This window comes from Drosophila sulfurigaster, chromosome X (genome assembly GCF_023558435.1).
Source record: "Drosophila sulfurigaster albostrigata strain 15112-1811.04 chromosome X, ASM2355843v2, whole genome shotgun sequence".
Classification (NCBI taxonomy): domain Eukaryota; kingdom Metazoa; phylum Arthropoda; class Insecta; order Diptera; family Drosophilidae; genus Drosophila; species Drosophila sulfurigaster.
The window spans coordinates 22,788,698-22,816,443 of record NC_084885.1 but is presented as its reverse complement, the minus strand read 5'-3'; the positions used below and the strand labels follow the sequence as shown (position 1 = coordinate 22,816,443).

The following is a 27,746-nucleotide window of genomic DNA, read 5'->3' as shown; positions in this document are numbered from 1 at the left end:
TGGAAGTGGCAGTGGCATGCAAATTTGCTAGGTCGACTACGAAATGACCTCATCCATTAAGCATGCGTTAGATGTGTGGAGGAAGCAACAGGAGCAACAATAATAACAACAACAACAACAACAACGAAAAACAACGACATCAATCGACCAAATAACTCGAGTTCAAAGCTGCGTTTTCGGCACACACCACACCACCCTACGTTAGATGGCGCCACCCACAGTCGCGATTGCTAGGCTTACTTGTATTTGTTTTGTTTTTCCTTTTTTTGGGAGGCCACTCGCCGCTAGAAGACACTTGCCAAGTGCCAAGTGCAATTGAATGCAAATGTTAACTTTTTTCTATTTATCAATTGTCGCGCTTGCTCTGGGTCCTTATATAAATAGGGTATAACAAAACTTTATGTTTGACAGCTGTTTTTTTTTATATATTTTTTGTTGCTGTTATTATTATTATTATTGCTACCGACGGAGCAGTAGTTGTTTTTGCTTTTCGCTTCGGCTCGCTCTGTTGAGCAAATCAATAATTTAGCGGCAAGTGCAGGGTCACCCCTCCCTACCGCGTTCTCACTCCACGTTACTTACACACTGAGCTGACCTTCGCACACAAAGTGTAGAGTGTGTGAGAGAGGTGGGGGGATGGGTAAGCCGGCAGTATGGAGCTGAGAAATGTGATTAGCAAAAAGGAGGGAGTGATGGAGGGGGAAAAGGGGGCAAATTCTAGCGCCCTCTATAGTCGCATTTCACTTTACACCTTGGAAATTTTGAAGCGCAATTAAATTGCTTGCACTGTCACTGTTATTGTTGTTTTTGTTGTTGTTACTCTTGCTGTTGTTTCTGCCGGCTGCTGTTGTTGCTGTTGTTGTTCTCTTTTTGCAGACATTTTTAATAACTGAGATGTCTGCCACTCACACACACGCATACTATTGCTATTTACACACGTACATGTCACGCATTTAATATATATGTGTGTACGTGTGTGTCTGCATGTACATATGTTATTTGCAGTTATCTGCTTGACACACAAACATACATATATACATTGCTTTAGATATACATATGTATATATTTATTTATATGAATTGTATATTTGTATACATCATGTGTCATCTTTATTGTTGCTATTTACCTGTTGATTTTGATTTGCCTTTTGCTTTTGCGTTTGCTTTTGTACTTAATTGTCGCGACCTGCGCTCGATGTTCCAATGTTTCAACAAAACTTTAAACGGCCACAAAATAATGTATTCAAATGCAAAAAAAAAGATGTTCAGCACACACGCGCACCTAATTTGATTTATTTCAGTGGTATTTTTTCGGTTATTTTCCCTTTTTATTTGTTGATGTATATCATTTGTATCATGCGGAACCGTAACAACTATTACCGCACTGCTAACAAATGCGTACGCAGTGTAAAAAACCGATTTTAAAAAAAATATTCGATCAGCGAGGACAAGGGACAGCGCAGTGTTGACAAAAACTGAGAGCAACAAAATTGATATGTTAACTAACAGTAGCTTTCCTCTGCACGACAATTCGCACAAAAAACTGTTAACGCTACTCTGTTAGCATTAATTATGTTAAATCACCAAGCAATGGAATTTTTTAGGATACAGGGTTGATGTCGATACATTTTTAAGTAAAATCGATAATCGATTTCCATATTTTATTTGCTGGGACAATATATAAGTAATATTTCGTTTAACTCCTTTTCACCTATAGATTGAGTTAAATAAAAATATGTTAAGCATTTCTTAACTTTTCATTTCTTTTTTGAATAATACGTGTTTAAAAAATTGCGGCGTTTTGAACACTTTTTTTTTAAATAGCAATTATTAAGTGTTGCTAAGCATAAATATCAAATATAATATATTTGAAGTAAAGTTAATATTAGCGAATCGAGTCAAGCTGAGCTTACTGTCAGTTTGAGAAATAAAATAAGCATTCATGTTCTCTATATTAAATTTAATGTTTAAATAAATGGATAAGAAACGCTATCGAAACATCGATTGAGTTATCGATGTTTGGTCATCTCTAGAGGAAAAACATAGCCGAGAGAAACGCAAGTAAGGTACAAAACAAGTCAATAAAAAAGTCTGGAATTTAAGCAAACAATTCGAAGCATTATTGTTGTCTTGCAATAAGTTTTTTGGTTTATTGTGTCAGGTGCGTGTTGTGTTTTAGTTCCACACATTGCTTACTATTCTATATACTTTTTATTTCGCTCTTTTTGTTCAATAATCCTTGCAAAAAATTCGGGAAAATAAAACTTATCGATTACATGCTAGTTAACAAAAAAGACAAAGTTATCGTACAAAGCAACGTAATTTCGCTATTGCATTCATTTCGCATTCTATAAAAGAGGTAATTTTTTTTTTTATTACATAGTTTCGCCGCGTGATTCATCAAAGCCGAAAACATTACAAAGAAAACTTTGAAGCCTTCTAATAATTTTCAATTGTGGTAAGTGCATCATCATCATTAATAGGAAATGTGCGGGTAGTAAGAAAGATGGTGGGGTGAGTAAAAGCATGAGACGCCATCTCCAAGTTGGAAAGCATGAATGTGTGTGTGTGCAAATGTCTGTGTACTGGAATATGCAACAACAATATGCATACGCATGACTGTGCACATGGCGGTCCTTTGTTTTTGTTGTGTGCTGTGGATTCCCAAAATAGTTATTTGATATGTAACATTTTTGTGACTCTCGCTGTAGATCAATATGCCGACCATCAAGTTGCAATCCTCCGATGAGGAGATTTTTGATACTGATATACAAATCGCCAAATGCTCTGGCACCATTCGGACCATGCTCGAGGATTGCGGCATGGAGGAGGATGAGAATGCCATTGTTCCGCTGCCCAATGTGAACTCCACCATATTGCGCAAGGTCCTAACCTGGGCGAATTATCACAAGGATGATCCACAGCCCACCGAGGACGATGAGAGCAAGGAGAAGCGAACCGATGACATCACATCGTGGGATGCAGATTTCCTTAAAGTGGATCAGGGCACCCTATTTGAATTGATCTTGGCTGCCAACTATTTGGACATCAAGGGATTGCTGGAGCTAACGTGCAAGACTGTGGCCAACATGATCAAGGGCAAGACTCCGGAGGATATACGCAAGACATTTAACATCAAGAAGGATTTCACGCCAGCAGAGGAGGAGCAGGTGCGCAAGGAGAACGAATGGTGTGAGGAGAAGTAGAGTGCTGAAGAGTGGATGATGGATGCATTCTTCGTCTGTCAGTTGGCTATAGTCGGAACAGAGAAACAGGAGGATAACAATGCGCGCTAAATTTAAAAACAGCTTCGTTATTTAACAAAGAATATAAAGAAAAACATAACAAAATACCTAAATAAAAAAAACACAAAAAACAAAAACAATTGATTGAAAAATTCGTTTTCGCGAGTAAAATGAATTTTGCTTAAATATCAATTACAAAAATATTAAAGTAAGAAACACAATCTCCAAAAACAAAACGACGTTTCTTTGATTTTTTTCATCATCACTTCACATTATTTATTGAGATTATTGACTTGCGATTAGCGATTTGATAAATGTGCCTGCATTAGTCACGATCGTGATCATCAAACACTTCAATTGGAATTTATCGATAGAAAAGTTACCTTCAAATTGCCAATTGTCAATTTTTTTTCCTCTTTTAGATATGGGAACAACTTAAGCGGTTTTTTAATTAAGTAATAGAAATTGCATTTCAGTTAAAGAAACAAAATGTAAGAATTTGTTCGACAACAAAACAATATCAATAAATAAGTTCGTAGAATTCCAACAAAATCTATATATATATAGTACATTCGCAAAGAGTTATTCACAATTTCAAGTTTTCGTTTTTTTGGATTACAACATTTTTATTATTATTATTTCTCTGGTTTTTATTTTTTGTTGTTGAGTGCATTGTTGCCATACTTCTCTCAATCTTACTCTCTCGCTCTCATGCATTAGCGCTATCCTTCTCTATTTCGACTGTTATTTTGCATTTGTGTTTCGTGTATTTATTGGTAACGCATTTTAGTTAGTTTTTTTTGTTAATTTTATTTAATTGTTTTAAACACTACAATTAATTTGTTAAAAGGCCATAAACAAAAATTTTTTTTGTTCTGAATGAGTGTGTGTGTGTGTGTGTGTGGAGAGGGGCGCATTGGGTGCATGTGTGTGTGTGTGAGTTGTTTGTGTGTATTTGTTTCGCTAATGTGACATGCATTTGTTGGTTGTTTATGACTTATGCTTTTAACATTTATCATCATTTTCGCTGGCTCTTATAAATTACAATGGCAAACTAAAATTACATTCACTTCAATATGTTTTATGCTTTCTGTTTTTTCTTTTTTTTTTCGCTTGTTTTTCATGTGTTTCATGTTGAAATTGTTTTTTTTTTAAATGTGTTGCAAAAAATTTAATATCTGCATAACATTTTTATGCACAGGTTGGGGGATAAGTGTTGTTGTATGTGTGTGTGTTTATGTAGGATATACAAACATATATATATATATATATATCTCAATATATATATGTAAGTGTGTGTGTTAGTTGCTTGTTCATTTTTTTTGTTTGTTGTTTTTTTTTGCGTTTGCATTTTTTTGGTTGTTTTTAAAACGTTTTTTTTCTCAATAAATTATCAATAAACAATTGAAAGGTGTTTGAAATAAAAGTGTGCTTGGCATCCAATTGTTGTTGCTTGCACTTGCTGCACAGCTGTTTTCTTCCTCTTCACCGTATTCTTCGGCTTCTCTTTCACTACCTCCTACTTTTGTTTCTGTTGCTGCAGCTGCCTACTTCAGCTGCTGTTGTTGTTGTTCTTTTGTTTGTGTTGTTGTTGTTGCTCTTCTTTTAGTGTGGCCGTCAATTCAACGAAGGCATGTGAGCATCATGCCAATTGATCTCAATGTTGGGCCACTTGGTCTGCAGACAAGTGACCATGGGATTCGAGGTGCATATCGACTTGAGATCACCCTCCAGCAATATGGCCGAGCCACAATAGTAACGCACCTGAGACGAATAAAAACTTATTGAATTAGTCATACATATGTTATTTTTCAATGGTTATAAAACTTTGTAGTCTAAAACTAACTTGAGCTGCGTAGAACTCACAAGAGTGATGTCAGCAAATTTAACGACGCTAGCTTTCATAGTCGTCAAGTTCCAGGTGTTTTACAGCCTGGACAGACAGACAGACAGAAATAATAGATGGTATAGAAAACGCCTAGAGTATAGTCAGAAGTGACCTTTGAAAACTCAACTTATTTCAGGGACAGCTAGAGTTATTTCCCAAAGTCAACACCTCATTTCACCTAAATCAGTGTTGTTATTCAATATTGCGATACAAGCTTTTATGCACTTTCTGTGCCAAGTGTTTATATGAACGGACAGACAGACAAACAGACACAGATGGATAGACAGACAGATTACAGATAAATGGTATCCCATAGACGACGCTTAGTTTCCTAAAATTGTTCAAATAAGTGCTGCTACACTCCAAAATTTTCGTTTGAAAACACACCTTATTGTTGTCATTGGAGCCCGGTATGCCGTTGTAGTGCATCAGCTCGAATGTGTCCGGTGTGGACCGACGCTCCTGCGGATAGAATTCATCCATAAAAGCATTGAGGAGTATAATGCCGAGATTCTCGGGATCCAGTCGCTTCTGCATCAGACTAACGCTGTGTGTTCAATAAAATATGTAGATACTATCTTTATATGTGTCTCTCTCTTAATATAGTAGACAACTTACTAGCCCGGCTCGCTGACCAGATGCAGTGTGGCCAACACATCACGCAGCAAGGTGCTCGATATGAAATTATTGCCTTCCGGATCGTACGATTTGAAGACGCGACGTCCCGTTTCCGATGGTGTCTCCGGCGACACGAGCCTCTTTTCGTTGCTAAACAAAACTACAACGAAATAGCAGCTTTTAAATGTGGAACAAAGAGTTAAGATCAATGCAAAATGGTTACCAGTTAAATGCGTATCGGAGGCCATAACCCAGACGGGATAGCGTGGATTCTTAAAGAATGAACCGACAGTGCAATAGCGCATCTGTTCCATTAGCGTTATGAAACCAATATCACTCTGCTCAGAGATGCCGCGCAACTTGAGCCCACCGACATCCTGCTCATTGTCCCAGACATGGGCGACAGCCCGACCCGTCAGCATTAGATTGATCAGCGATTGAGCGCCATAACCGTATGTGCTATGTATCAGCGGTTCCGATGTATCCGATATATCGGCATTCACCTGTTCCGTGCCCTTGGTTAGGAATACCGAATACATGAAGAGCAGCACACCGTATGTATGCGATAGTTGACTATAGTTCTGCATGTAGAAGCGTGCCACATCGGTGATATGATGAAAGTGCACCGTATGCAATCCATCATGGAATTCATCTGGCGTTAGCGTCAGATTCAGCTGCATGCGTATCACCAACGTTGTGCCGTCAGCAGCTGTTTCGGCTCCTGCTCCTCCTGCTGTCGCTGTACCTGTAGCTGAAGCATCAATTCCCGTTGCACTTGCATTGCCAGTTGCCATCTCAGTGGCTTGCTCTTCGGCCTCAATGGCCGCTTCGACGGTAGCATCATCGGCAGTAGCAGCGCCAGCCGGATTTGTTGTTGTGTTTGAGGTGTTGGTGTTGGCGGCGGCGGCGACACTTGGTGGCGTCAGGCGACGCTCTTTGGTTGCACGACAATCAGGGTGCAGGGTGACAATCTTATAGCGATGCGCACGGCAATTCTTCAGAATGTTGCACAGCGCACGTATCAACAGACTTTCGCACTCCTCGCGTGGCAGCTAAAAGAGTGTGAAGGGGGGAAGGGAGTGAGTGTAAATGCAAGCTAGAGACGCTTTGGCGAACTTACGTCGATCAGCTGGATGCCTGGCTTGTCCATGATGATTCTCTTCAGCAAGTACGCCTGAACGGGCGCTATCACAGCACAAGGACCGCCCTGTTTTTGCACCAAAGCTGACGGCTCCACATCACTAAATTCAAAGCCTGTAACATAAATGCAAATAGATGCATATATAGCGAAATCGACACGCACAAACATGCACGAACACGCACAAACACGCACGCACGCAACAGCGAAAAGCGCGCGCGTTGCATTAATTTGGCTTTTTCTGTTTTTTGTGTTCTGCTTCTGCTTACCTTGAGACCAACGCGTGAAAACATCTTCGCGCACATTATCGCCCCACAGCAGCTGCTTAATCTCGCGCAGCTCCCGCAAATCGCTATCACTGGGACGCTGTTGACGTCCAGCAGCTGCTGCTGTTGCTGCACTGCCACTTGCCATCGATAGCTCTTGCTGTTGTTGCTGTCCTCCAACTGTGACTGCGACTGTTGCTGTGCTGAGTCCCAAGGCTGTTGACGCCAACGTCATCGACGTCGCTGTCGTGCCTGCTGCTGCTGCTGTTGCTGCCGATGCTGCTGCTGATGCACTTTTCGGCGAGGCGCAATTTTCGCTGCGCTGCTGTTCGCGTTCACGTTCGCGTTCGCATGCGTCGCTCAACTTTCTTTCCGCGTCGCGTTTTCCTCGTTGCTCAGCTTACTGCACTCTGCGCTTTTTTTTTTGGGCGGCTCAACGCGGCTCGTCGGCGGCGGGCGGAAAGGGCGGCGGGGGGTTAGACGTCACTACCTAAATGTATTCGTCTTTTATCGAAATCGAAATGCAACAACAACAACAAACAAAATTATGTATTTATGTATGTATTTAGGTTGGCATTTTTTTGTTGTTTTTTATTATTTTATTTTGGCCTATGCATTTGCGAAATGCAACAGTGTAGGAGGGATGTACGAATTATGGCGCCAGCGTGACCGCAATTGCAATCGCCAAAATGTCTTAATTAAAGCTGGGTTACAAAAAAAAATATACCACCAAGCAGTGCATTAACAGCGCGCATATTTTAAAAAACTTCAAACTTTTGCTTACACTATAACAATAATAAATCTATGTACATAATTATGTAAATATGTAAATACTAAGCTGAAGGCCTTTGCTGCCATTGCTTTAATAATAGCGTTAGTATTAATTTTAATTATAGCTAACATTTATATAATATAAAAAATCTATGTACATACAAAGAAATAAATTTGTAGCAAAAATGTAGAAAACACATTGAAAAGCTTAATCTGAACTAACGACTTTTTCGCTTTTCTATGAAACGACGTTGTCTTCGGAATATACCACAACAGCGGCGCCTGCTAGTATGACCAAATTACTACTTTTGGGTGCAACCAAAATGCCTATCGATAATTTACGTGCACACAACTGCAAGTGCTGCCAATGTGCAAGCTGCTGATGATGTCAGTTTCATTAAACAACGCCGGTGGATGTCAGTTTATGTAATTTATTATAAATAATTGATTTCTTAATAAATATATATTTATTCGCAGTTATTTACAACTACCTACAATGCACTTTGAAATGCATTGCAACAGTTGAAAGCAGTTTGTAGATATCGATACACCGCCAAATCTCAGTTATCGATACCATGTCAACAAAGTCGGGTTAAAATTGCAAGCAGTAAATAGTAAAATTTGTAAATCAAAATGGAGCCAAAGCGTATACTACCCAAGGCACATTTGGGTAACAACAATAAGAAAGGTGCACTCGCTGGCCTTATACAAAATGCAAGTACGAAAAAACGGCAATCCTCAAGACGACGCTACTTTTGCCGGTGTTGCTTGGTCGCTTTTTCGCGCTTTCTCACCTGCAAGACGCATGAACAGCTGTGCGATGCTCGCATGGAGCGACTGCACATGTGCAAATACTGCCTAACGCTCTTTGATGATGAGGAGCTGCGCCAGCGGCACATGCAACGCAAACACACCGACACACGCTACATGTGCCTGCAATGCGGCACAGCGGGCAAACGTTATAGCTCCCCGGTTTTTCTCTATAAACATGTCGTATCTTGGCATGGCGAACACTCGCTCTTTTACTGTGGAATGTGTGCCGACGACAGCTGCAACGATGCCCGCGCGTTTAGCTCGATGAGTCGCCTATTGGAGCACGCCGAGAACGATCATCAGGTGCATATTAATTGTGATGGCAGTGTGGTGGACGAAACGGAGGATCTGGAAATGCTGGAGGAGAACATCGACGAACTGCTGCCAATGCTAGACTGGGACGATGATCTCACGTTCGGCTGGCCCATGGACCTAGACAAAGAGTCGTGCATTGCCGATCCCAAGCCCAAACCCAGTGCATATGTGTGTCCCATTTGTGCAAATGGTTTCACTGGCGGCATCAGCCTCTTAAACCATGTGGAGCAATCGCATCAACGCAATCCACTCGATTGCATATTCTGCGGCAAAACGCACAAAAATCGAGAGGCAATTCGTGCCCATCTTCAGCGTCAACATGTCCTGTTGCGTGCCCACATTTGTTCCGAATGCCAGGCGGACTTCACCACGGCCGATCATCTGCTGAAGCATATGCGCAGTCAGCACATGCAACGCACCCATCATGTCTGTCCAGAGTGCGGCAAGGCGTTTGCCCAGAGCATTCACCTGACGGAGCATCTGATGTCGGAGCGTGGTCACATCAAGCACATCTGTCAACTGTGCAACACGCAGTTCTTTCGATCCATTGACCTGTTGCGCCACAATCAGCTTAAGCATAACTGGTGAGTTCCCAAAGGGTTCTTTTAATATAGTTATAGTTCAGTTCAGACGTGTGACGAGATTCTAATAACAAATTAAATCTGAGCTCATAGGAAATGACTCCAAATTTAGAGTCTTTAACTTTAATCATCTGTGAGAATTAGGTATTTTGACTACCGAACAGGAGACAGACATGGTAGCACTTAGTATCAGAGATCTAGGTGCTTAAACAGTTGGTTCTGATTAAAAGAACAAATTTAAAGTGTTTATGTGGTATTTATTTCTTAGTAGTATCTGTTTTTTTAAAATATGCATTTTGCACAGTTTTATTTACGATTAATAACATATTTACGCGTAAAACCATTGCAAAGGAAAAAACAGTCGTGTATTTTTGCATATTAACATTTTGGCGCCTGCACAAACTCTGTTAATTAACAGCGCACCTGCTGCTGCACCCAGCAGCAATGTTCGCTCGCACCCACACACGTACGCACGCATACGCCTTAACAGCAGCTGTAAAAAGCAAGAGACGATCGCAGCAGCCGTGCGAGTTAGTGAGCGAGAGAGTAGAAGAGTGGGAGAGAAGCACGGCAGCACGCACTGAGCGCAACAGCGCGGCGAAAAAAAAACGTTATTGTCATTTAAAGTCGCGTACTTGGCCCACACAGACGACAGTTTTGAACGAAACGTGCTAGTGTTTGGATTATTAACCGTTGTGTGTTAGTGACGACAACTGTGACTGCGACGCCAACGCAAAACATCGTCACAAAAAAATATAAAGAATTAAAGCATTTTTGTTGTGTTTTTATGTGTGCGTGTTTTACATTATAGTGTATTTATTGTACGTGCACATTTTTCTACTCCTCTGTTAACAAAACTTCTCCAAAGTCAACAGCAGTTTGTATTTGAAAATTTTTGTTTTGTTTTGAACGTTCTCCAATTGCGATAACAACACAATTCGCGTAAGTGCATTCACATTTTATGCAAAAACAAAAAACATAAACAACAACAATAACCGAGTTTAACTTAAGTATAATTAAGTCAAGCAAAGTTAAAACGAGTAGCGAACCTCGAACGCCAACAACTTTTTTTTTGTTATTTGTTGTTATTGTTAAGTTTATTTGTTTTTGGTTTTTGTTATGTATAATGACTTTTTCATTTGGTTGCTGCTGCATTGTGACTATTGCTTTTGATTGTGGCTGTTTCTTTATTTTTATTTTATTTTTTTATACATAATTTACTATTGCGCTTTGAAATCTCAAATGAGAACAATATTTTTATCAGTCATCGCCGCAAGTTGTAATTGCTTTTTTGCTTTTTTTTTGTGTTTTGTTCTCTGTTTTAAAAAAAATCACATAAAAAACCCGTGCAAATCGTTGCGCTTGACTAAACCCCTACAAATGCGTGTGTGTGTGTGTGTTTAAACGTGGCTTAAAGCAAGCATGAAAAAGCTGCAGTTCAACTGCGAGATACCCGGCAATTAATTAATATGTTACTTTGGTAGTTGTAGCTTTAATAGTCTACGAGATTTCGACGATTTAGCAAGTGGACAGACAGACAGACGGACGGAATTAAAGATGTTTGCATTCTGTAGATTGAAAAATTATACCCAATGTCCGTTACCTGCATTTCCACGTGCTATCAACTGATCCGACTCTCTTCCCTAACTGGTCAGAATGTCTATATATATTTTTAGGCGCCTAGCTTAATGTGCAAATTGAATTAGCTAAATCAACCAAGATGTGAATAACGCATGCTGTTTTATTTTATTTTTTAAGTGAATGCGAATAACAATCACAATGTAATTGCAGCTTGAATGGTTGTGTTTTGTGCTGTGTTTATTCACCGGAATGAGTGCTCCATATTCAAACGGAAATCCGACTCATATATATTGTATTGAAAGACCATTGTCAATCCTGATCTATTTGCTAATTGTGCACTTTCACGACCAATCTAAATCATTTGTCACTTGTGTTCAGTTTTCGAAATACGTGTTTTGGTGAAATTGATTAAAAAATAAACAAAAAATAAATTGAGAACAAGTCTGTGATAAAAGACGTAAGCAATACCGAAATTATATAGTATTGAACTTTTAAGCCAAAACTGGTTATAATATCCAATTTCATTACTGCGAAAGCGCGACTGTTTTCGTTTTATAATATTCAGGTTTGCAAGAAAACTGAAACATAAATATTTACTTTTATCTTGATACCATCTTCACTATACATACTATAAATATTATCGATCGGGAATCCAATGGCTTTTGGATCACAATTGTCTTATCGTCTTCTGCCCCTGTTTATGTTATTGTCTGCTTATCGTTCACACTCGCGTTCTGTTTCAATTGTTTTCCTGGGTTTATGCCCTCTCGACCAACACCGACCACCGAGTAGACCGCTTGGGGGGCCATCAAATCCACAATTTATCTTGTAAAAAAAAAAAAATTGTTTTACATTTACAGAACTCGCCCTCAAGACCCTGTGTGTGTCTCTGAAATCCCCCTGCACACAGCATCCAGTATCCCGCAGTAGCCCTTTACCTCAGTTATAGCAGACATGTTGTTATATTAAGCGTTCTACGAATATTTTCCTCTTGATATGTAGGAATTATTACCACACCCTGTACTCTCATGACTAAGCTGGTTAGTTAATCCAGTTTTCATTTTGAATTTTCCGTAGTAAAAAATTGATTCATTTCATTTTAAATAAAAATTCCCAATTGTTTCATAATTTGTATATATGAAGATAAAAGTTCAAAATAATTTATATTTTTTTACTCATAAGTAAAACTTTTGATATAATTTGTATAAATTGAAATGCAGCAACTGTTTCATAATATTTAATAAAAAACTATGCTAATTTTTTGTAATTTTGTATACAAAATACAAATTGTAATTGCATAATAACAGCTAAACGCATATTTGCAGGGTATATCGATAGTCGTCAACTGTCATTGCATTCTACTCCTACTTGTTTTCATAATTGTAATTGATTTGCATTTTCTGTGCGTGAGCTGCGCGCAGACGCTGCTGCTGCTGCTGCTGCTGCGACAGCGGCTGCTCTTATCTTTCCCTGTCTGTGTGTCCCTTTTGTTTTCTCTTCGTGCCTCGTCGCCAATGCGAATGTTGTTGCTGTCCCTGTCACAGCTATTAGGGTGGCATTGTTCTGGCAATTGAAATTGGCACTCCTTTGCACACTAACACACGCAAAAGCGCACACACACAGTGTGGCGATCGCTTTGGTGGGAGTTTGCTTGATCTGGCAACTCTGAATGACAACCTGGCGGGCGATGTGAACCTGGGCAGCAGCATGACGCACCGTTCAGCGATGCCTCTCTGCTTCTGGTGTTGTCGGCGCCGATGGGAACGATTTAAACCGCAGACACACATACATAATTAAAACGTGCTTAATTTTGTAATCTGTACGCAGGCAGCGTCGTCATAGACGGCATTGACATGCGCTGTCGCAGTCGCTGTTTCTGCCTCTGCTTCTCTGCTGCTACATAAGTAAATAACCCACGTACATACATATGTTAAGTGATAAGCAAAGCCGGCGGCTGCGCAGCAGCAGAGTGTAAGCACGTAGCTTTTGTCTAGGTACGCGCACACACACAGATGCATATAACACATGTGTTCAGAGCTGCATACGAAAATATGCCGAAAGCACAGACGGCGACGACATTTTTCGTCTTGCAGTTTTAACAGCCTTGAGTCATGCTAACAGCGCACTGTTAACAGAAAGTCTGTAGTTTTTTTTTTTGCTTCCTGCAGCCACCCATGATGAATCATATAGCATGCAGGTGGGTGTGAGCAACAATAACAATATCTTTGGTTTTGTCATATCAATCAGCATTTGTTTGCAGAATGGGTTCATAAGAAAATAAAAGCACAGCATAAGAGAAAAAATAACAAGATGATAGCGGCAGCAGCACCGCAACAATAACAGTCAACTGTGTGTTTGGTTGTATGTGTAGCGCTGTGCAAACAAACACCTGTATGGAGTGTGTGTGTGTGTGTGTGTGGGTGCGCGCGTGCGCCTTGTGCGTGTATTTTGTGCTTGCTCAAGCTGTTCGAAAGTTTCCAAGGCAAACTCTTCCCTTGCTAACGGTAAGGCTGCTGTATGAAAATCGCAGCTTAAGCTATTTTTAAACACACGCAAGCGCACACGCACACACACACGAACACCAACACCAACACCAATGCAGGCACACGCCATATCTTTGTTGGTATTCCACTTCTGGTATTTTTCGCCTTGTTTTGTTTTAGTTCTTGTCGTTGTCGTTGTTGTTGTTGTTCTTGTATGTGTTGTATGCGTGGCATTCTTTGCTTTTGTGGGGGGGCTCATTTTGCATATTGTTGCAATTTTATGAATGAATCGCAAAGCATTGTTGTTGTTGTTGTTGTTGTTATTATTATTGCTGGTGCTGCTGTTTAGCTGATAAACTGCCTTGAGCCGCGCTATCAGCACAAATACACTTGCATACAAAATACTCCGTGCATTGTTTTTGTTATTATTTCTGTTATGCGCAACATTATCGACAATCGACTGAGCAGCAAACAGCTGAAAGTGAAACTCTGAAGCTCGCGCGCTCACTGACCTATAATAAGAATTTTCATATTTATGCATCGCAATTTCCAAAACAAACACAAATACATTCACACACACACACACACAAGCGCAGTTTGCAAAAAGTTTGTTTTCCTTTTTAATGTTTACGTTTGCACAAAATGCGCTCCCATGGCTTGGTTATGACACTAAAATCGATACGCCTAGTTGCCTATCGAAATCGATTACTTTACTTTGATCGGTTCTTTGCACTTTCTTCTTCTTCCTTCTTTCAATTCATTCACAAGCAAAGGTGTTCAACAAATTATTCCTTTATGCGTCAGTTGCAGAAGTATTTATGACAGGAAATTAGAAAGTCACAGCGGAAATTGCAACTTGGCTAGTAAACAATTAGTGCAAATAAAGTTACATAAATGTAATAATAATATCTTCTCCATGAATCAGTCTTTCCTCAATAAAAAATATAAACTAAACAATATTTGATGACATTGCTTCATGATAAGATTATCAATTTGTATTATTATTATACAACTTAAGGGTATTTAATCATCAGCACCTTGCGGATCATTGGGTATGAGTGTATCCCGTAGACTTATTGTTGTCATTGTTATTTACTCTCCCTCTCTTTCTTACGCTACATGTCTCTCTGTTTGTCTTTTTCTATTGCTTCCTGCAACGGAAAGTAAACACGCAACTTTTATCAAAGTAATGATTATTAAATCCAGTCATAGGTCCACTCTTGGCCAGCTGATTTCCAATTCAAGCAACCAGGCCAACAAAACAAACGGTGTCCATTCATTGTTGCGACCAAAAATGGCTCAAAGTGCCAGGCAATTCAATTGTACATGACAAATACCCTGTAACGGTATTAGCTCAAGGGGTATGCTCGCATTTGTAGCAAACTATTGCAACTAGTTGAAAGTTTTAAGAAGCAAATTAAATATTCAAATGAGATAAATGAAACCGCATGACATTATACACAAATCACAAATGGAACCACTGTAGAGCACAAAAATCAATGTGTTTTTATAAAAATGTTCAGTAAAAAATGCTTAAATAGATTTACAAAGAAAAATAGATGTGTTTTTATAAAAACTTTCGGTAAAAGAAAGCTAAAATAGATCTACAAATAAATCATTTGCTTTATTTCATGACACATCGAACATTATAGAATATTTGTTTTTGATTTTTCATAGTTATTGTTTTCTTACTTACAGAAAATTCTAGTAAAAATTTAAATAAAAATGTATATTTTATAAAATGTCTCACTTGAATAAATATTTCAGTACAGGGTATCTTCTAGTCGATGTCGTAATTAATTGACGAAGTGTCATGTAATCATTTTGATGGTTTTCTTATTGATATGCCTGACGCATGATTGTGAGCACACACACACACAAACACACGCAACCTTATACGCATGCATGTATGTGTGTGTATGTGTGTGTAGGTGTATTCGTCTGTGTTTAATTATGATAACGATGCACTTGCCTCTGCTGTTATTGTTGTTGTTGCTGTTGGCTCTCTGTTTTGTGTGTGTGTGCTTTTGTATCAATGTCAAGTTAACCATAAAAAGGTTTTGTCATTTACAGTTGACAACAAATATGTATAACAACAAATACTGACCCCAATTCTTCAGTGTCTTCGTCTGTCTGCCAGTGGGTGGGATGGCGTTGTATAGTCGTGGGGGAAGGTGGAGGGAGAACACCTGTAGTCATAAATAAATCGAGAAGAGCACACACACACACACAGCTTACAACTCACAACTCTTGGGAGCCATAAATCAGAAAAGAAAAGAAAAGAAAAAAGCTTTTAACTTACAATACAAATACTATCTCGAGCTCCAACTAACTCTTTTTCCCCCTTCATTTTGTTCTATTTGCAGTCAAGAACAATAGTCAACACGATAACAGCAGCGTCCTCGTGCCGTTAACAGTGGTTTAACAGAGAGACATCGCTTAGCAATGACACGAACCCAGCACACGACACGCAGCTGCAGCAGCAGCAGCAGCAGTAGCAATGATTTACAGCATGCGCAACAGCGACGTCGCCGTCAAATGTCAACGCAGTTTTTCGCATTGTTGTTGCTGCTTTTGATCAGCTGCAGCGCAGCGGCGACTGCGCAGTCCCGTTACTACTACACATCAACATCGGATGCACAACATGGCGCCAGCAAGGTGCGAACACAGCGTCAAGCAGCAGCGTCAGCGGCGACAGCAAGTGTCATCGATGAGACAGCAGATGCGTCGAGCTGCTGCCAAGGCGCTGCCGCTGCCGGCGCTGAGCCTGTCACGGTGAGTAAACGCTGTCAACGCAGCCGCAGCAGCAGCAGCAACTTTTAACAGTTGGCGCCACATTGCGATGATGCTGCATTATTTGGGTCAGCAGCAGGCTTCAGTTACAGTCGCTGTCTTGATCATACTTTTGTTTACATTTTGATAACGCACTGCAAATGGACAGCGGCGCCTCTGGCTGTCTGCCACCCCCCTCTTCGTAGCCCCCTCGTCGTAGCTGACATTGATAATGGCCGACTTGGATTCCAAAAAAGCAAATACGCGTGTTGTATCACTTGCATTACGCTTTTAATTAGGCGTTACTCATATTCATCTCTATTTGCGCTCGACATTTTCTTGTGTTTGCGAGCCAATTAAAAAATGAGATAAGTCCCGAATCTCCCCTCCTTTCTCTCCCTCTTCTCTCCCGCCCTCAACTTCGATTTCTAATTTCGCCGCAGCGGAAACTGTTTTTGCGATTTTTGGCAAAATAAATAAGCATTAACGCTATAGACACAGCTGATGATGCATATAGAGATAAAGAAACAGATACAGATACAGTTACAGTTACAGCTGCAGATAACAATTCTTTAAATGTAAATAATTCGATTGGAAAAACAAACAATTCGCATGGTTAAGCATCGCATTTCCCGCCTTTGTTTTGATTCCTTAAACGCAACTGTACCAAGAATTCGATTTGCGTCGTGTTCTCTTTAAGTAACTGATCGATTTATCGATCACATGTTTTGCAGAGCTTAAAATCTCCACAGAAAGCGGCTGTGATGCATAAATCTACCTTACAACATGATTTCAAGATTTCAATCTTTCAAATTTAAATCATTAACATTCGTTTTCTTTATGAAAACAGCATTTTAATCTCATTTTACGAGCATCATTTGAGTTTATCTACACAAATTAACTTATCAATTTCGCTCTCTGAGAGTTTTCCCAAATAAAATAATATAAAATGCTTTAAAAGCTTTGCGTTTGCACTGCAACACGTAAAGTTTGTTAACCTCACTTTGGCATTTATGCAACCCTGGCAAGGTCATGCTATTAAGTTGGCTGCGCCACCTGAAACAGTTAATTTCATAGAGAGAGAAAAAAAAACGGTGCTAATGAGCAAAACGTGGATTTAGCGAGAAAAATTCCACAACAAAAATATGAAATCAATTGCAAAAGCAAAGTATGAGAATAGAAATAAATAATGAAATAAAGAAACAGTTGATTAGGAGAGTTGTACAAGAGAATTCAAAGTTTAAGCTGAGGTAATAGTTACTATCAAAAGTGTGAAATTTAATTAAGAATTTCAAGTCTCAAAATTATAGCTGTAGATGCTTTCTTTGCCGGCCCTGAACTTTTATCCCAATGTTTGCATATGAATGAATATAGTTTGTTGTTTTGTTAACGATTAATTAGTTAACCACTAAATGGCGTCGCCGTCGCCGTCGTCGTCGTTGTCGTGAATCATGGCCAAGGCACGAATGGAACAATGGAACAACAAACTGAAATACACGCGACGTGTCAATTGGTCAATTGGTTAACAGATGTCGACGTCAATGTTTGTTGCCTGGTGGCGATTATGATTCTACAGGGAATAGATTTGAGCCACATACACATACACATACGCATACACCTGTAAAATGTCAGTTGGTTTAGTGCAAAGTTGACTCAGCTGTCGCCAAAGATGTTTCCGGTGCTCTCTTTGCCAGAGACATTTCAATAGCGAATTTCTATGCGCTGCGCGTGTTTCCATTTAATTCGTTGGAATGTCTGATAGCGACGTCAATCGCTCGGTTTGCGTTGTTGTCGTTGTTGTTAACCTGGCCAAATGACTAAGCTGCCGTTACGTTAAGAGTGAGGAGATCTCCCCGCTCCACCTCTCCATTGAGTGATTCCTCAGCTGTTCTCATTCTTTGACAAGCATTTTGTTTTGGTTTCGGGTTGCTTTGTGCAGCTGTTTCGTCGCCTGGATGAAATGTGTTACGGTCTCTCTTATCGACTACAACCTGTTGACATTTGCGCAGCAATAAAGCGGGTGAAAGGTCACGCTTGATGTATCAAACGCAAGTTGCTGGAACTATCGCTTAAGCGCATTTCTCGTTGTTGCCGCTAACGATAATATTTCGAAACGTGATTTTATTTATTTTTATACGTATGCATATTTGTTTATTTTAAAATATGGTTGATATACTTTAAATATTTTGTAGTTTATATGCTCAAGCATAACTTTAACGCTTTACGACATTGTTCACTTAACGGCCACATTCACTTAGCGGTGAATTATAAGCTTTGTTTTCAAATATGTCTTAGATACTCTTCATATTTTATAGTAAATATGGTTAGTTTCTATCCCCAAACATAACTTTATCATTTAACGTAATTTTCACTTAATGGCCACATTCACTTAGCGGCATATTGTGTGCTTTATTTGCCTATTTAAAAATTTGGCTAAGATACTCGTCATATTTTATAGAGAATATGATTAGTTTTTATTCTGAAGCATAATTTGATTGTTTTGCGTTCTTTTCACTTAATGGCCACTTTCACTTAGCGGCAAAATATGGCTAAGATACTCTTCGGATTGTATAGACAATGCGATAAGATTATATCCACAATCATAACTTTAAATCTTTACGTCATTTTCACTTAACGGCATACATTATCTCACTTAACGACCACACAAAAAACCATATCTTTAAATATATCTTTGTATATACATGAAAGAAGATTTCTGTTGCTTATCTCAATCTCAGGTAACTGCGACTGTGGAATTAGGTTGTTAAGCGAGATAGAAGTTACTATAATCAGCTACTAATATCTTTCTCCCTCTCTCTCGTAGCTGTCTCTCGAGCTAAGCAATGTGACGACAGAGTACACAGATGTTGAGGGCAAGAGCAGCTCGAGGGGTAAGTGTACACAGATGAACTTCAAAGTGCGAAACCATTAATAAACTAAAAAAAAAAAAACTTGTTTCACAGAACAATTTAAGCGAAGTGCCGATCAACCGCCTTTGGCGATGGCCGCCAGCTGTTCGCCACAACCGACAATCGTGGATCTAAATGTGGGCCAAGAGGAGGCGGAGCAAAGTGGCGGCAATGTGCGCTATGCTCCAGTCTGCACACGCGTCAATCGCTGCAGCGGCTGCTGCGGCTCCACGTTGATTGCCTGCCAACCGACGGAGACGGAGGCGTTGCAGATGCGAGTGCGTAAATTGGATGGCAGCAATAGCAAGAAGAAGGTGTATGTGATTGTGACGGTGGAGCAGCATGTGAAATGCAAATGCGATTGCCGGATACGTGCCGAGGATTGCAACTCGTATCAGGAGTATCGCAAGGATCTGTGTCGCTGCGAGTGCCAAAATACGGATGCCCGTGACAAGTGCTTGGAGCAATCGGAGAACAAGTATTGGGACGATGCCAATTGCACCTGCGCCTGTCGCTACAATCAGAGCTGCACCACCGGCACCATCTTCGATGAGTCGCAATGCAAATGCACCGATGTGAGTGGACAATCCCCCGTTCTTTCCCTCCTCCACCCAGCATCAGCATCATCGACATTTTGCATTTAGCTATTCAACGTTTTTGCGCTTACCTTGAAATTTACCAATTTGTGGTGGTGGATCCTTTTTATAGTTTGTGGTTGTGGTTGTCCTGGTCTCTGGTTTCTCCGTTCCGTTATTTATTTACACTTCCACAATGCAATTGCTTTCTTTAATTGTTCAAATGTTAAAGTTTTGTTGTTGTAGTTTTGTATTTGAAGCGTTCTCAATTTCATGTTTTTGATTTGCGGTTTGTTTAAGCAACACATACTATGATTAGTCTAAAAGGTATTTCCATGTTTCTGATTTAAAAATTACATTTTTATACACCGTATTATAACTTTGTATGTACCAGGCAGAAGGAGTCATCTCCGACCCCATAAAGTATATAAATTCTTAGATCAGCATCAACAGGCGAGACGATTTAGATATGTCTGTCTGTCTGTCCGTCCGCATGAATACCTAGATCTCAGAGACTGTAAGAGCAACTCAAATGTCAAGCATAATTTTGAAGCTGTAGTCGCAATACATATAATAATAACTATAATCTTTATGATTCCTGACAATTGGGTTGCGATCATATACAAATTGTAGAACTTATTTATGAAATAGTTAGTTGGTTTGGCTGACAATCTGAATTTTGAATGTAGTACTATATCAATATACCAAATATAGCCTTTGGTATATTTTCGTAATTTAGAGGGATATTATAACACTAATTATTTTCATATAATTCTAATATTTGACAACACAAAGTGACTAGGTAACATTTTTCAAATAGTTTATATTGTAAACATTTCATTAATTTATTAGCGAGTCTCCAAAAATGAAGTGAACAAACAGTATTCGATACTGATAATTTGAAATGTTGCTAGACTTGAATAGGTATTAAAAATAACTTGTTTTATTATTTTTAATTTATATTGTGGACAACACATAAAATCGTAGAGTTACTTGTTGATTTCTCGCAATAATAACTTATTATATTTTTAATCATTTATTCAGTGGAGAACCTGTACTGTAATAAGTACCTTAAGAACACTGGGATAGTAATTGGAAATTAAAGCAAACGTCAATCCAAAGTATGAGGAATAGATAGTATACGTTTAAATACAATAGTAATACATCTAATAATAATAATTGTGACAGAAGTATAAATATAATAGTTAAAGTTTTCTCTATTCTGGGGAACATCAGCTCTAGATTTTGCACAGCTTCTTTTCCCTAAAAACATTTGTTCAGTTTTTCACTTGCGTTAACGTTGTTTCATTGCACATTTGTTGTTCGTCCTGCATTTCCTTTAAAACTGTTTTTGTATTTGTTTCTGTTTCATTTTAGATCAAAAGTCTCGAGTATTATTCCTAAAAAGAAAAAAAAAACACACACACACACCTAAACATTGTTGTTATTGTCTTGATGTTCAAACGTTTTCCAATTTGCGAACTTTTGCATATGGGATTTCGTTTGAATATTGTGAAATTCCGTGATAAGAATAAAAGGCAGCTTTATTTCAAGATTGTTAGGAATTTTCACTATTGACACTATAAAAATAGCCAACAAAATAGCTGAGTAAAAGACAAATATAAATTAATCATTAATGTTAACAATCTTTTGGACCGTTTTGTGATATGTAAGAAAAAATGTAAAACAAAAATGTAATAATTATTGGCAATGTAGGAAAAATGTTTAAGGCAAATTGTAAACTTATAGCTGAGTTGAGGCCCAAAAAGTAAATAGGAACAACAATTGTATTTGTTGCATTGTGTGAGTATTTCATGTTTATCAATAATTTGTAATTCCTTCCTTGCATGTGCTTGCGTTCCCCCAAAAATCCCGCCAAAGATCCTCAACGATTGTTTCGAATTCGTGGTGAAATTGTCTATATTAATTGCTTATCCAACTAACGCTTTAAATGTCAAGCATATGCTGTTTCTTTGTTTTATTTATAATGTTGTATCTTCTCTTTATTTTGAACAGCCATCAGCACCTAGCGACTATTCGGATCGCAGACGCTTCATTGTCCAGGCCATTCCAGTAGAGCCGGATAATAGCACCCTCTACACCGTCTAGAAGGAGTTCTGGGGAGGAGCATTGAACTGTCCTGAGCAGTCCTTTTCGATCGTACTGAATACACAACTTATACTACGAGTGCTTTACCCACAATTATTTATAAAGAAAAAATGCAAAGAGCAACAAAAAAAAAAAAAAAAGAAGAGTATCTTTAGCTTAATATCACTTAAAAAGCATCCACTTAAATTTCAGTATTTTTCTTCCCACGACCATTTGTTATTTTTTAATCACGTTTGTTCATTAAGAAAACAAATCGTACATTCCATTTTGCCCCACTTTTTGTGCTATTTTAAAGTCTATTTTCCCATTTTAAACATAATCTTTGTCCACGTTTAGTTATAGGCTTAATCATTGTATGAACTAGTTTAAGACAATATCCATTATTGATGTATTTCTCTAATAATAATATTATATTATTAATCTTTGTTAGTTTTGCCCGCATTGTTATGAGCAATAGCAAATAAATCAATTATACAACAGAGTAGTTCTCATTGAATCATGACCTCACATGGTCCTTACATCGGTCATTTGAAGGACAACAAGGATTTTCTTTGGCACACATACACTACTAATCGAGGTTTATCGAACTGCAAAACAAAAAGGACGAAGGTCCTTACAGGAGCGGAGATAATGTGAACATTTCCTCCAGCTAAAATAGGCTAGAACTCGGCCATATCCTTGCAAAAATATCCTGACAAACGTTGGGTATTGGATAGACCTATCAGCCAGCCAAAGGACATACGAATCGTTATTTCCGTTTGCGAGTTATCCTGGATTTTGTGTTCTTCGCATGTTTCCTTTGGTCTTTACAAATGTTGGATTCTTAGATGACCCCATGTTTTGTTGATGCCGATCGATAGAGTTTGTCCTTGCGATGCGAACGAGGTAGCTCTTGACACGAAATTATAGAATCAATTGGAAAAAGGACGAAAGTCCTTACAGGAGCGGAGATAAACGTCATTTTTCGTATACATAAATTTGTTGATAACTCGAAAATCCTTTGAAGGTTCCGGTTGAAACTAGTGTCAATCAACGACTTTTGATTAGGTCTTTCAACATGCCAAAGGACATCCAAATCGTCCTTGTAGTTTCTGAGATATCAAGGATATTTCTGTTTCTGGCTGTTTTTTTGGCTTTCACATTGCCCCCGAAAGTATGCCATGATTTTTGAGAATTGCCACCAATTGAGAGATGGCTGTAAAAGTATGCAATGGTTTTTTTAATCAGGCAGCTGAGATTGTTAAATGGCGTAGCGCAAAAGTATGAACTAGTTTATAAGTTTTAATGCTGCAAAATGTTTAAACAAACTTTTCAAATTAGATTTTTCATCACAGCACAGCTCTCCCTTTTTTATGATGAATGTATGCCAATTAATATTTTATTGTAAGTGGTAATAACCAAGGAAGAAACAAACGTCAAGTATCAACTTAGAATTCAATGCTTTTATTATTGATGATTGAAGCATTACATTTATAATAATGATATCAAAAGCAAATTCTTGTATATTGTTTATACTAAACTGTTAATGTGTCATACTATAAGTTGATCTGTTTTTCGTTCCAAGAAATACGTTGAAAGTGAATTTCTAGAGAAACTGTAACTGGGACCACGAAAAACAAACAGTTGGAATTTCAACATAATAGAAATAAACCCAGATAGTAGAGTAAATATAGTTGTAGCAATCGGTGGTCATCCTGGTCATAATTAAATCAAATCAAAACAGAACAAAAACGACATTTGATAATGGGTATTCGAAGAGTCAAAGCCACAACCAACAATAGCGCAATGATGATAGTAATGAGAATTTCAACTGTAAGTGTGATAAGATTGGATCAATGTCGTAAATCGCACGCGTTTCTTCGAGTGTCGATAAGATATTCGCAAGGCGAAATCTTAGAGGTAACAACAAATAAGCGAATAGTTTCCAAAGCGCACCCTGAGTGCTCAAATGTGCACAATAAATAACTTTGGAGAGCTTAGTTGGGTTTGCCATAAAAGTGCAAGTTCGTCGCTGGACAACTGTCAGTTGTGAACATGTTGCTCCAAGGAATACTCTCAGTGCTTTTGCTCGCTGTCATCGGTTGCCAGGCGGCGCCCAGCATCGATGGACGTGTGGTGGGTGGTGTGGATGCCACTCAGGCGCAATTCCCGCATCAAATATCGCTGAGGAACAGTGGTTCACACAGTTGCGGTGGCTCGATCCTCTCCAGATACTGGGTACTCACTGCTGCCCATTGCGTGAGCAATTCGTATGACGATGGCACCGTTGTCGTCTATCCCGCCAGCAATCTCAACATTCGTGCCGGCACCAACGATCGCTTCAGTGGCGGAGTTTTGGTTCAAGTCGTCGAGATCATTGTGCACGAGAATTATGGCAATTTCCTTAACGATTTGGCTGTGATGCGGGTGGAGACTCCGTTCATCTTCTCGGAGAACATTCAGCCCATTTCATTGCCAAGCGAGAATACGCCAGCGGATGCGGATATCATCATCTCCGGCTGGGGTCGTCTCAGTGCTGGCGGTGATCTGCCACGTTATCTGCAGTGGAACACCTTGACATCGATGACGCTGGAGGCCTGCAATGCTAGCATCGGTTATGGCTATGAGAACATGTTGTGCCTCTTGCATCCGGCCAACAATGGCGCCTGCAATGGCGACTCTGGTGGTCCAGCGCATTACAATGGCGAGGTTGTGGGCATCGCTGGCTTCGTCTACGGCGGTTGCGGTAATGTTTATCCCGATGGCTATGCTCGTGTCTACTACTTCAACGACTGGATTAGGGCACACACCGATCTTTAGAAGAGCTCATGAAGTTTTCCTTAGTTGCAATAAACTTTTTTTTTACCATTTACTTCGTTCCGTTTCTCTACATAAATATAAATTTTTGTTGAATTCTTACTATGGCTGCTATAAGCTATAGTGTTTCGATCCGACTGATATTAATATAGTAATATATGATGTATAGTGCACTAAATATCGTCGCCGAATTTCATTTAGATACCTTCGACACAGAGCGAGCAATTTGCATTCAAACAGGCGGACAGACAGGCAGACGGATGATTTAAAAACTTGTCAGCATTGAGTTGATTTTTGACTTTGATTTGTGCCTTGGGGAATCTCTAATCGATGCCTTGCGCAATTTGTGCAATATTTTTAGCATTTCTATATTTTGCTATAGCGATAAGCTTTAAGTGGAAGAGATTCACGTTCGCTGCGTTTGCTGAATTAAGCTTATCGATTGCAAGCGTGTGTCATTTTTGTTTATAGCTAGAATTAACTCGCTAGCAAATGAACAGTGATTTGTTTACGTGATAAGCATAAGAGATAAGAGAGGCCGCTAAAAGTTGGAAGCCTCAAATGCTCAGATCTTACAGACGAAATCTGAAATCCTTATATATCTTATAAGGTCGGAGATGCCTCCTTTTGCCTATTGCATACATTTCCTGAAGGCACAAAGTTATAATACCCTTCTACCCTATGTGTATCGAGTCCAAAAATGTAATTTTAAAACAGAAATATAGAAATTACTTTTAGCCTAATCATAGTTTGCATATTTGCTCCCTGCTGATTTATGTTCGCCTGCTATTTCACTTGCTGATTTAGGACTTATTGCGCTTCGCGAGCTTAATTGTAGTTGTGATGTCAAACATCAATCGGTGGTCATCCTGGCAATAATTAAATCAAATCGAAACAATTGATAATGAGAATTCGAAGAGTCAAAGCAGTAACAATGATAGTTTGATGATGAAAGTAATGAGAATTTAAAGATTAGATCAATGTCGTAAATCGCACGCGTTTCTTCGAGTGTCGATAAGATATTCGCAAGGCGAAATCTTAGAGGTAACAACAAATAAGCGAATAGTTTCCTAAGCGCACCCTGAGTGCTCAAATGTGCACAATAAATAACTTTGGAGAGCTTAGTTGGGTTTGCCATAAAAGTGCAAGTTCGTCGCTGGACAACTGTCAGTTGTGAACATGTTGCTCCAAGGAATACTCTCAGTGCTTTTGCTCGCTGTCGTCGGTTGTCAGGCGGCGCCCAGCATCGATGGACGTGTGGTTGGTGGTGTAGATGCCACTCAAGCGCAATTCCCGCATCAAATATCGCTGAGGAACAGTGGTTCACACAGTTGCGGTGGCTCGATCCTCTCCAGATACTGGGTGCTCACCGCTGCCCATTGCGTGAGCAATAATTATGACAATGGCACCGTTGTCGTCTATCCCGCCAGCAATCTCAACATCCGCGCCGGCAGCAACGATCGCTTCAGTGGCGGAGATTTGGTTCAAGTCGTCGAGATCATTGTGCACGAGAATTATGGCAATTTCCGTAACGATTTGGCGTTGATGCGGGTGGACCCTCCGTTCATCTTCTCGGAAAACATTCAGCCCATTTCATTGCCCAGCGAGAATACGCCAGCGGATGCGGACATCATCATCTCCGGTTGGGGTCGTCTCACTTATGGCGGTGATATGCCACGTTATCTGCAGTGGAACACCTTGACATCGATGTCGCTGGAGGCCTGCGAGGCGAGCATCTTCTTTGGCTATGAGAACATGTTGTGCCTCTCTCATCCGGCCAACAATGGCGCCTGCAGTGGCGACTCTGGTGGTCCGGCGCATTACAATGGCGAGCTTGTGGGCGTCTCTAACTTCGTCTACCGTGGCTGCGGTAATGTCTATCCCGATGGCTATGCTCGTGTCTACTACTTCAACGACTGGATTAGGGCACATACCGATCTTTAGATTTACTTTGTTTTGTTTCTTTATTTAAACAAAAAGTTTGTAGAATTCTTCTTATCCCTGATATAAGCTATAGTGTTTCGATCCAACTGATATTGATATAGTAATATATGATGTATAGTGCACTAAATATCGACGCCAAGTTTCATTTAGATCCCTTCGACGCAGAGCGAGCAATTTGCATTCAAACAGGCGGACAGACAGGCAGACGGATGATCAAAAACTTGTCAGCATTGAGTTGATTTTTGACTTTGATTTGTGCCTTGGGAAACAGTTTCGATTACAAGTGTGTGTCATTTTTGTTTATAGCTTGAATGTAGAACAGTGATTTGTTTACGCGATAAGCAATTACGGAGGAGAGAGCAGAGAAGTAGCAGGAGATGTTTGAGACTTTAAAGTGTTGGATATGCCTCCTTCTGCCTGTTACATAGTGTCGCACGGAACATTATTCGCCAGAGAATTACTCATATATAATAGAATACTTTTAAGTCTAATTATAAGTCTAGACACATTAAAGATCGGTATCAAAATAGTATTAAAAAGCAACATTGATCTTACATTTTGTGCGCGGTATATTCACGTTGACCACACTCTTTATTTAACTTACTATTTACTTTTCTTTTTGCTGACAATGCTTCTGGGCCTCAGCTGCTGCCGTCCATCAAAATGTTTGCTCAGTGTTTGCATCAAGTTCATTGAATATTCACGTTTAATCTTTGAATTATTTTACACAATTGCAATATAGTAGGATATATATATTATTATATAACGTTTTCAAAAATGGAGCATTATTTAGTTGCTTTTCGCTCCATCATTAATTGGAATCCGAACATTGTTAATTAAGGTAATTGAACTCGTCTAGCTCAGGACACATCATGCACTTTATCCATTCTTAAACTGTATTCTCATCATCATCTTCGTCATCATCGAGTTGATCGCTGCCTTG

The 27,746-nt window shown here is 39.3% G+C and overlaps 6 protein-coding genes across 9 annotated transcripts; 5 read left to right on the top strand and 1 right to left on the bottom strand.

Annotated features, from left to right (window-relative positions):
- The first annotated feature begins 1,998 nt into the window (after positions 1 to 1,998).
- LOC133849499 (S-phase kinase-associated protein 1-like) lies at positions 1,999 to 3,480 on the top strand. 3 transcript variants are annotated; one of them, XM_062285613.1, is made up of 3 exons: positions 1,999 to 2,160; positions 2,383 to 2,457; positions 2,711 to 3,480. In XM_062285613.1, the coding sequence occupies exon 3, from the start codon at positions 2,717 to 2,719 to the stop codon at positions 3,203 to 3,205; it is 489 nt and encodes a 162-aa protein (XP_062141597.1). In that variant the 5' UTR covers positions 1,999 to 2,160; positions 2,383 to 2,457; positions 2,711 to 2,716; the 3' UTR covers positions 3,206 to 3,480. The 3 variants fall into 3 exon arrangements, with proteins under 3 accessions (XP_062141597.1, XP_062141598.1, XP_062141599.1); XM_062285614.1 differs by having other exon boundaries at positions 2,043 to 2,065; XM_062285615.1 differs by lacking the exon at positions 1,999 to 2,160 and adding an exon at positions 2,296 to 2,317.
- Positions 2,709 to 7,909, bottom strand: LOC133848774 (ubiquitin carboxyl-terminal hydrolase MINDY-3 homolog). The gene is made up of 7 exons (XM_062284470.1): positions 7,882 to 7,909; positions 7,158 to 7,553; positions 6,871 to 7,004; positions 5,974 to 6,802; positions 5,751 to 5,910; positions 5,520 to 5,679; positions 2,709 to 5,008 (listed from the first exon to the last, which is right to left on the bottom strand). Exons 1-7 carry the CDS (start codon positions 7,907 to 7,909, stop codon positions 4,862 to 4,864), a joined length of 1,854 nt encoding a protein of 617 aa, XP_062140454.1. The 3' UTR covers positions 2,709 to 4,861.
- A 625-nt stretch (positions 7,910 to 8,534) lies between these two features.
- LOC133849496 (zinc finger protein 343) lies at positions 8,535 to 16,193 on the top strand. Its single transcript, XM_062285609.1, has 2 exons — positions 8,535 to 9,637; positions 16,065 to 16,193. The coding sequence occupies exons 1-2, from the start codon at positions 8,559 to 8,561 to the stop codon at positions 16,075 to 16,077; spliced, it is 1,092 nt and encodes a 363-aa protein (XP_062141593.1). The 5' UTR covers positions 8,535 to 8,558; the 3' UTR covers positions 16,078 to 16,193.
- LOC133849497 (platelet-derived growth factor subunit A) lies at positions 16,144 to 22,206 on the top strand. Of its 2 annotated transcripts, XR_009895379.1 has the most exons (5): positions 16,144 to 16,473; positions 19,295 to 19,361; positions 19,434 to 19,954; positions 21,332 to 21,757; positions 21,971 to 22,206. XR_009895379.1 is itself a non-coding variant. In XM_062285611.1 (4 exons), exons 1-4 carry the CDS (start codon positions 16,144 to 16,146, stop codon positions 22,061 to 22,063), a joined length of 1,011 nt encoding a protein of 336 aa, XP_062141595.1. In that variant the 3' UTR covers positions 22,064 to 22,206. The 2 variants fall into 2 exon arrangements, 1 of the variants encoding a protein (XP_062141595.1); XM_062285611.1 differs by lacking the exon at positions 21,332 to 21,757.
- Positions 22,207 to 24,032: 1,826 nt separating this feature from the next.
- LOC133849498 (serine protease SP24D-like) lies at positions 24,033 to 24,919 on the top strand. The gene has a single exon (XM_062285612.1). The coding sequence runs from the start codon at positions 24,098 to 24,100 to the stop codon at positions 24,860 to 24,862; it is 765 nt and encodes a 254-aa protein (XP_062141596.1). The 5' UTR covers positions 24,033 to 24,097; the 3' UTR covers positions 24,863 to 24,919.
- A 1,003-nt stretch (positions 24,920 to 25,922) lies between these two features.
- Positions 25,923 to 26,803, top strand: LOC133847959 (serine protease SP24D-like). The gene has a single exon (XM_062283306.1). It carries the CDS (start codon positions 26,039 to 26,041, stop codon positions 26,801 to 26,803), a length of 765 nt encoding a protein of 254 aa, XP_062139290.1. The 5' UTR covers positions 25,923 to 26,038.
- Positions 26,804 to 27,746: the final 943 nt, after the last annotated feature.